The sequence below is a fragment of the Poecilia reticulata genome, linkage group LG15 (assembly GCF_000633615.1).
Source record: "Poecilia reticulata strain Guanapo linkage group LG15, Guppy_female_1.0+MT, whole genome shotgun sequence".
NCBI lineage: Eukaryota > Metazoa > Chordata > Actinopteri > Cyprinodontiformes > Poeciliidae > Poecilia > Poecilia reticulata.
This window is the reverse complement of record NC_024345.1, coordinates 30,369,948-30,378,938: the sequence shown is the minus strand read 5'-3', so window position 1 is coordinate 30,378,938 and position 8,991 is coordinate 30,369,948. Positions and strand designations below refer to the sequence as shown.

At 49.3% G+C, this 8,991-nt stretch overlaps 1 protein-coding gene across 1 annotated transcript in view; it reads left to right on the top strand.

The window, feature by feature from the left end:
• Positions 1 to 8,991, top strand: part of znf318 (zinc finger protein 318) — an 18,056-nt gene that overhangs the window by 3,805 nt on the left and 5,260 nt on the right. The window contains exons 3-7 of the mRNA XM_008430514.2: positions 1,507 to 1,990; positions 2,166 to 3,360; positions 3,487 to 3,581; positions 3,692 to 3,791; positions 3,930 to 4,243. Of these exons, the coding sequence (XP_008428736.1) occupies positions 1,507 to 1,990; positions 2,166 to 3,360; positions 3,487 to 3,581; positions 3,692 to 3,791; positions 3,930 to 4,243 (2,188 nt within the window). The remainder of the gene's footprint in view (positions 1 to 1,506; positions 1,991 to 2,165; positions 3,361 to 3,486; positions 3,582 to 3,691; positions 3,792 to 3,929; positions 4,244 to 8,991) is intronic.

The following is an 8,991-nucleotide window of genomic DNA, read 5'->3' as shown; positions in this document are numbered from 1 at the left end:
ACACATTGCATATTGATCTGTTCAGCTAACGTAAGGCTGTAACTGACAGGCTTCAGGATGTAGAAGTTGTATCGGTACTGCCATTATGCTGTACTTGGCTAAAAGGTTTTCATAATGGATGTATTTATTATTGACTTTATTTTTCATTCACTAAACACAAAGAAAGCAAAGCAATAATACTGACACCAGCAGACACTTTGTTCTTATTGATCCTACGACGGTTGAGCTGCTAATGCGGTCGAGCTCAAGCTTTGATCCAAGCAAGGCTTTCCGTTTCAGAGTTTAGAAATCTGTGAATTTTAGTTCCACAAATAGATCAGGATACCTGACATCACCTGTACAGGTACCCCCCTGACGGTGGAGAACCATTCATTATGAGTCCTGATGCAAAAACTGTCGGTCTGCTAGTCCACAATGTACATTAGCATGTTTACTACTGTAGCTTGTGTTTGTGAGACGGTMACCCACGTGGTAGCTGCACTGTGACGTAAAATGGGCATTAGCCAATGAAACGCGGCCCCTGTGGTAAGGTCCATGGCGTGAACAAGCCCACCTTGATTTAACCCTCCTGTTCGTTTCTGAGGCACAGCAATAATGTTCCTGGTCAAGTTTTAGTATTTAATCATGCAATAGTGTCAGAAACCCAAAAAAATCCTCAAACATTTTTTAATCTGATTATTAACTCCAATACTAACAATGTCAATCAATATTTGTGCAATGGTGTTTTTTTATGTCTCAGAAATAAACGATCAATGGCGACAATTTACTCATTTGGACATAAAAAATGGGTAGGGTCCGCTCGGTGTGGGTGGAGTTTGTCCTATCGGTGTGGGTGGAGTTTGTCCAATCGGTGTGGGTGGAGTTTGTCCAATCGGTGTGGGTGGAGTTTGTCCAATAGGTGTGGGTGGAGTTTGTCCGCTCGGTGTGGGTGGAGTTTGTCCGTTCGGTGTGGGTGGAGTTTGTCCGCTCGGTGTGGGTGGAGTTTGTCCGTTCGGTGTGGGTGGAGTTTGTCCGCTCGGTGTGGGTGGAGTTGGTCCGCTCGGTGTGGGTGGAGTTGGTCCGCTCGGTGTGGGTGTGTGGGATGTTCTTCAGCTGGCCTGGAAATGCCGTGGGGTTCCCATGGAGGAGCTGGACCAGTGGCTGGGAAGAGGGAAGTCTCGGCCTCCCGCATCGGCCGCTGACCCCGTGACCTGATGCCAGATTAGCAGAAGAAAATAGATGGATGATTTCTTTGTTGGTACAATTGCATGTAGAATTTTGTTCATATCTCATTTATCAGCTGTTCTCCATTAATATGGTTCTTGGAGATTTTTGTTATTCCATGTAATCAATTTGTTTCAGTCCAGTTTGTGAAGATAATTGAATATGTGTTTGCCACAGAGCGGTTCAGACACCAAGACGTAGGACACTGGATCACAGAACAGATTTTGAGACTCCTTTACCCAGCAAGAAGGTCCCTTGTTGATCCGGATGTGCTTAGTCAGCTCTACTTATGTTTTCCTACAGGGATTACCTTCCCCGACCTGAATACGAGCGAAGTGGTAGCAGGGGCCGCAGTCCAGGCCGGAGCCGGGGACGCAGCAAGAGTCGTCACCGTGGAGAGAGTCGGAGTCCAGACAGGAGCCGGGGACGCAGCAAAAGCCGGGCCAAGAGTCGTGGGCGGAGCAGGAGTCGTGGGCGGAGCAAGAGTCGTGGGCGGAGCAAGAGTCGTGGGCGGAGCAAGAGTCGTGGGCGGAGCAAGAGTCGTGGGCGGAGCAAGTCTAGATCCAGGTCCAGATCTCGGGGGAAGAGCAGAGGAAGGAGTCGTAGTCTCAGTAGTTCGAGCTCCAGCAGCTCGAGTTCCATCAGAGACGAGAACGATCCGTCCAGGAAGCAGTTTAAGGAGCTGGAGCTGGCCCGGCGCCGGAGGGAGGTAGAGGAGCTACTGGGTCAACCTACCAAATCCATCCTGAAGAAGCACAACAGTTACGAAGACTCGCCGTCTTTTCGGGTATGTTCAGTCTGGTTCCAGTTTAACTGCTAACTAGTGGTTCTATCCTGAAAAGGCCAAATTGATCCGCTACTAAGCTTCAGCTTATATTAGAATGTGATGATAGTAAATAAGGACGAACTGGTTTTGGGTCTGATGAGGTGGCGTTGCATCACGTTGTGCTTCTGTGCCACAGAGCTCCGACTCGCCCAGGGATCTGGACCGCACCATGGCCCGTGTGGCCGACCAGCTGATGCAGGCTGTGAAGCTGAATGACCCGCGTGCTGTGGCAGCTGTTCTCTCAGAACTGCGGTCCGACCCGCAGATGTCTCAACGGGCCAACCTCAACAACGAGATCAAAGAAATCCTGAACCTGTTGGGCATGGCAGAGCCAGTGGGCGGAGTTTCACAGAGAGTCCTGGACGATATTGATGATGAAGAAAAGTTTCTGTATGGAGAATTGGAGGAGTCCAAAATGTCAGCGGCACCAGAGCCAGACCGCCATCACAGCCTGGATCTGTACGGAGATGTGACGGAAGACTCGCTGTACTCTGATCTCCCCTCGCAAAGAGCCGGTCAAGTGTACCGCTGCCCTCCAACCATCTCGCCTCATCTTCAGGTCACTCCGTCTGTGAGTGAGCCCAACAGGCACATGAGTCAGCCCGGCGTCGGCCCCGACCAGAATGCCATGGCCTATCCTCCGGGAACAGAGCCGCTGGAGGACAGTGAGCGCCAGGCTTTGGAGGAGTACGAGAAGATCCAGGATCTCCTGAAAACCATTGGGCTTGACCTGGGCGTTGGCGAGATCAGCAAGATGGCTGCCAGGACCAAGGAGCGCCTTCATGGCAACAAGCAGCCTCCAAAGACACCCACGCGGCGACGATACTCTTCCGGCAGCTCCAACGGCAGCCGCCATAGCCGAGGCCGGAGGAGGCGGAGCCAGAGCAGCAGTTCAAGCAGCAGCAGAAGTCGCAGTCATGGGCGGGGCACCAAACGGGGCGCCAGCTGGAGCAGCGAGGACCATGAGTCCAAGAAGACCACAGCTGCTAAAACTTCCAAAGATTGGGAGGTCAAGGAGACGAAGAACGAGTGGAGCACCCCAATGCTGCCTCAGAGTCAGACCTCTGACCCCGCCCCCATCCCGACTCACACAAGCATGCCCATCCCTACTTACCCTCCCCCCCAGCTCCCTGGCATGATGCCCCCAAACTACCCTCCTTCAGCATACGGCCAGTATGGAAACTACCTGCCCTACATCCATCAGCAGTGGCCCCCCATGTACCCACCGCCTAACATGACCCTGCCCCCTCAGCCTGCCGCCGAGAACCTCACGCCGCCTCCCACCTACAAAAAGGCTTACGGACAACCCGCCCCAGAGACGGGGGGCTTAGGTGAGGAACCCAGACTGAGATCTGCTGTGATTGGTGATCCAGTTGGACTGGTTCAGGAAGCGACCAGAACCAGTCAGAGAGGCTGGTGCTGCGTTCCCGTCCATTAGCTGTGTGTTTGGTCCTCAGGTTTTGCGAGGAGTGTTGGTCAGGAAGAGCAGCGGCGGCGGAGTCAGGACCAGAGCATTTCTGACGAGCAGAACAACGAGAGCGAGAAACTAAAGGTGACTCACCTGCACGCGTCACTTCCTGTCTTTACCTGTCCTGGCAGGACTCCTGCGCAGCTCTGTGGTGTCCTGACCACCCAGTGCTGCGGTTCTGTTTCTGTTTTCAGGTTCTGGAGGAGCGGGAGAAGCTGAGGCAGGAGCGAGAGGTCCGAATGACGAAGAAAGAGTATCTGATAAAGGAGCTGGAGCGACTCAGGAAGCAGCAGGGTGAGTTCCTGAGGGCTCTGCACTGGTCTGGTCCGGGTCCTGAAGTCCAATCAGATGAGCTGGGTCCAGCTGAAGTATAGAACTCCCCACTGGTGAAAATTACAGTTCTGACAACGACCTGGACGTTCCCGTTTTCAGGCGAGCTGCTGAGGAAGAAGCGCCGTGAGAAGGACGGCCATAAGGACCCCCTGCTGCAGGAGATAAACCGCCTGCAGGACGAGGTCATGGCGAAGATCTCCAACCTCCGCAAGGAGCACGAGGCTGCCGAGAGGAAGCGCAGCGAGATCGAGAAGGTCGCGCAAATCCTTGGCCTGAGCCCTTTAGATCGGCCCGGCAAGGTCAGCAAGCTGCCCAAAGCCCGGGACCAGGAGGAGTTGCCTCCGAAGAGTGAAAAACGGGAGCAGGGGAGGAACCCAGAGGAGCAGCCAGCTGCCGGCAGCACCGCCTTAAAGGTACGGCTCCTTCAGAGAGGTTTACTGTCAGGCAGCATAGCTAGGGCCCCCATGGTTCCAATACAACCTTCTGTCTTAGTCAGCTGATGTCAGGGCAAGTCACATGATGGAAGCAGAGAGTAAAGATCCAGTCAGTTCTGCTTCCTAGTAGTGTAACGCTTGGGTTGTGTTTAAGGGAGGACAGGAGGCGGTAGACTCGACTGGACGGTTAGAAACTCACAGCTACACTGGAACTCCACAGCGTCGTCCTTTAGTAAAACGCTCTTCACCAACCTGACAAGCCCGGCTGGACGGCGGCTACACACTCACACATGAAATGAGTCCAAAGCAGCCCGTAGCGTCACCAACGTAAGAGAGCCACATGTCCGTCTCAGTCCAGGCATCCAACCGTAGCACGTTTCTCCCACGCTCTCTACGGAGAAGCAGCGGCGCTTACATGTGACGTCATCAGAGATGCTACAGTGTCTTAAAGAGATACTACACAATTACGACTGTTACACATAGGTTCATTATTGCATTTAAAGGCTCAGTTCTAGGGGTTTGCACCAATTAGTCGATTCTTTTCTCTGCAATGACTTTTTTCTGGGCCAGTCGACTAGCAGCCATCACGTGACAAAACTGATTTTTCCAAGAAAATGAGAGAAGATGAACTAGGTGAGTTCGTCAGAAAGCTCAAATTGGTAAATTATTGACATTTTTAAACAAAGAGAAACTGTAAATTACAGCCCAGGCTCCCGCAATAGGGGCGCTGCGCGGCGGTTAGCGCTGCGCGGTGGTTAGCGCTGCGTGGTGGTTAGTGCGTCACGACGCGGCGGTTAGCGCGTCGCAGTGGTTAGCGCGTCACGGCGGTTAGCGCTGCCCTGCGGTTAGCGCTGTGCGGCGCGGTGGTTAGCACGGCGCCCCGCATGCAGATACTTTAGCCCACGGTAGTCAGGAGTCCGACTCCCGTCCTCCATTCGCTCTTTTAATTCTGCATGATAGACTTAGTAAAAGCTGATAAAGCCTCCAAGTAGTGTGAAGCGTTTTGTGTTTACGTCATTGTGACGTCACTGTGACGTCACTGTGACGTCACTGTGACGTCATTGTGATGTCACTGTGACGTCACAGTGACTAGTCCACATCGACTATCATCATGATGTAGTCGACTTTAAAAAATATGTAGTCGTTCAGATTGTTTGATGTTTTGTGAAGGTGTTTATAGATTTCCTTTTCAATAACTTTATTGTCTGCCTTGTGTACAAGAAGAGCTAATTAAATAATTTGGCTGTAGTCATAGGCGCCGGAATAGGGGGGCCATCGCCCCCCACTTTAGGCTCCGCCCGTCCGCTGGTCCCACAGTCTGTGTTTATGCAGACAGATCAAACCTCCAGCACTGAGACCTGGACCAACAGGCTCCGGGTCGGGTTCAGGAACCGGTCTGACACCTGAAACGGGCTCTGATCCGGTCCAGGTCTGGACCAGTTCTGCCCAAAGATTAAATGAGATTTCTGTGTTTGTGCCACATCTGGCCCAGATGCTGTTTATAGAACTGTGGACATTAACGTTGGGATGAAAAGACATCGGGCCCACATGTCCTCATCGGTCCGGACCAAATCACCCACATTTTGCGCAGAGCAGATAATTTTTGCTCAAGTTGAAAAGTAATTGTGTGAATATATTGTTTTCCTCCAAAAGCCAATCAGCCATCAGTTTCTCTGGCTGCTGAACATTAAAGTTCTGCGGTTCTGGCAGGTCGCCGGTTTGGCGAACTGCAGACCTGCGGGTGACCCGCTTGGAGAGCCGTTTAACCCGCTAACGTTCGCACTAAACGCCTCTGACGCTTCAGGGTCGACTGAGCGTCTGGTTTACATTCACAGTGTTTGTGGAGCGTCGGACGCGCTGAAGCTTCAAACGCCGCAGCTGTACCAAACTGCAGCGTTTGTAGACGTATCTGTTGGTTTGCACCAAGATATGGAACCATTAAGAAAAGGATGTAGTAATGACAAAACCTTCATACAAACGAGTTCATCCAGCGGATCTCTGCATTCAGCTGTTCTTGGATCGGCTGCAGGCATTTATCTTTTCTCCAGGCTCCAGTTTGGAAAATGGAATAAACTTTATTCCTTCCTCTAAATCAGGGCAGCTCAGGTCCAGGCCCCCTGAGCTGCAGCTTTCAGATGCTTCCCTGCTCCAGCACACCTGGATCGAGTGAACCAGGTACCAGGCCTGTTCAGAGCTGACCCCGGTCTGCTGGCGTGAGGATATTTCTGAAAGTTGCAGGATGGCAGCTCTGGAGGACCGGACTGAGCTCCCCTGCTAAATGCTCTGGGCAAAGCTTTGTGCAGGTTCCCCCACAACGTTTAACCATTTCTTCTCATTATTTTTCACCAACTCTGTATCACTGCAGCGCATTTAATGTCCAGCAACCAGGAAGTCAGTAACCAGGCCGACAGCTTTGTCCTGCGGGGAAGAGGCGCTTCCCTCGGGGCAAGTTGGGTCAAACCCAGTGAGCTGATGGTCATCGAGTCAGATAGTTCGATCCTGGCGAAGCGCGAAACGGAGGTGACGAAACACCCTGACCCTGCCGGTGTACACTGATGTATGGCTGTGACTGAGATGGAAAACTAAGTACACCCTCAGTAGTTGAAGCTGACAGCTGGTCAGCCATCATGTCGGCTGTTTTAATGCATATTAACCAGGGCCGTGCAGAGGCCACTAAGGGGCGGGGGCCCAAAAAGGCCCATCTAACCGGATTATAGGACAGAATATTAACAAACAGCTTTCAGTTTAATAAACAATGATAAATTACTAAAATGTGACATATACAGTCAAAGCTAACAAACATCTCCATACAGAGCATAACTCTATGACTATGTCAGATATTTTATTAGTCATTTCTTTCTGCAGGTCTATTTTGTTAAGTGTTGCAATATTCAAACCMRCAATTTATCMGGATATGWAACTCAGAGCTGGACCASCAGACATATTTAGTCTTTACATAATTACACTATTAAAATATAAACTAGGGCTCAATGCAGCCGTTCAGTGACTGTAATCTATACCAGATCTGCCTGTTTGCTGAGTGGAGATGAAGACGGTCAGGACAGCAGAGCTGCAGCAAACTTTAACTGGACTGCAGGAAAAACAAAAGCAAACATTTAATAGTTAATGTCACCATGAGAAAAGCTGCTGAGTTTAGATTAAAAACATTTAAATCACATTCGTCTCATTCGTCTAGTTTTTGTTTTCATTGATTAATTAGGAAACAAATTTAACTTCATACTCTGAGAACCAGAAACTTAAAGTCTGGTTGAGTTTTTTCCTTCATTAATGATAAACTTTTATTACATTCATTAAATCCATCATGGTAATTCAGGCTGAGTTATTTTTAATTCTAAATGAATATGGACTATTATTTAAGTGTTTTTCTCCTTCAGGATACATTTACCTAACGCTGAATAAATGAAATGTACATCATGCAGCAAAGGAAGTTAGAAGATCCGACATTTATCCATATGGAGATGATCGGTTCTGGACGGGCGATGAGCCTTATTGCATAATAAATACTGAAGAATGACTGAAATCATTAACAATACAGGGAAGAAGCTTTTAGTTATCTAGCTTTGCTAGCAAAGTCGTTAGCTAGCAGCTAGCTAATAGCACAACAACAACAGCCTGTATGATAAAATAGTGAATCTATAGATAAGAACAGTTTCTCCTCCCCTCAGTAGTTCTTCAGAGAAAGGCAGACGCAGAGGCCTGTCAGTGTCTGTTGTATTTCATTACCTCTCTGCTTAAACCGCGACTCCGAGCTGAAGCAGAAACGATACTTCAACGTTTTCCRTCATCTGACARGYAGCAAGTCTCCACTTTATTCACCAAAAACGTTTTTTATTCACCAAAAACTGATCTGTAATCTGGAACGTTCGCTACATGTAGCTACAGTTAGCCGCCTCATCTCACTGCGAGAGGCAACTGGGTCATGAGTCACGGGTTAAAGGTCAAAGGTCACAAGGTGACCGGAGGGCTTATGTACAAAAAAATAAAATAATAATATTAATAATTTTAGATCATGTTATGTGTCACAAGAAGGCTTAGAAAATAATAATACCCAAAAAAAAGAAATAAAAATAAAAATGGACCAAAAGGGCCCTTTGGGGCAAGGAGCAAAAAGGGCAGGTGCTCATTAAACAAAACTTTACAGCTTGTGCTCTTCTTCATGAATCCTTCAGGACTAGCAAAGCAAACCGTGTCACAGGAAACGCCGCCATCGTGTGGTGTAGCTTGGAATAACGCCTAAATTCGCAGTTCTTTCGCCCCTTTAATTGGGGATGGATGGTGGATCCTTTGTTGTGGAAATTCAGTTAATTTAATTAAGCAAAGCAATATGATCACACCTTTTTACCATCATTTAACCGTGTCGGATATTTTTAATATGTACTTAAAGACACAACTTTGAATAAAAAAATGCCAGAAGCTCCTAAAGAACCATAAAATGTATGATCCGCTGCAGTTCCTTTGCCAAACCTCTGGTTTGCACAGCTTGTTTCTGCTGTGTGGTCCAGTTTGTGTGCAGTTACTTTGATTGAGCCAGTTGGATTTCCAGTACTCAGCGCCTGCTGCAGGTAAGAGAGCCAGAACCCTGTTACACGCTTATTATTCACCTTCCTACCACCCGGACCACTTCCCAGGTGGTCCGGGACCACTTCCCAGGTGGTCCGGGACCACTTCCCAGATGGTCCGGGACCACTTCCCAGGTGGTCCGGAAC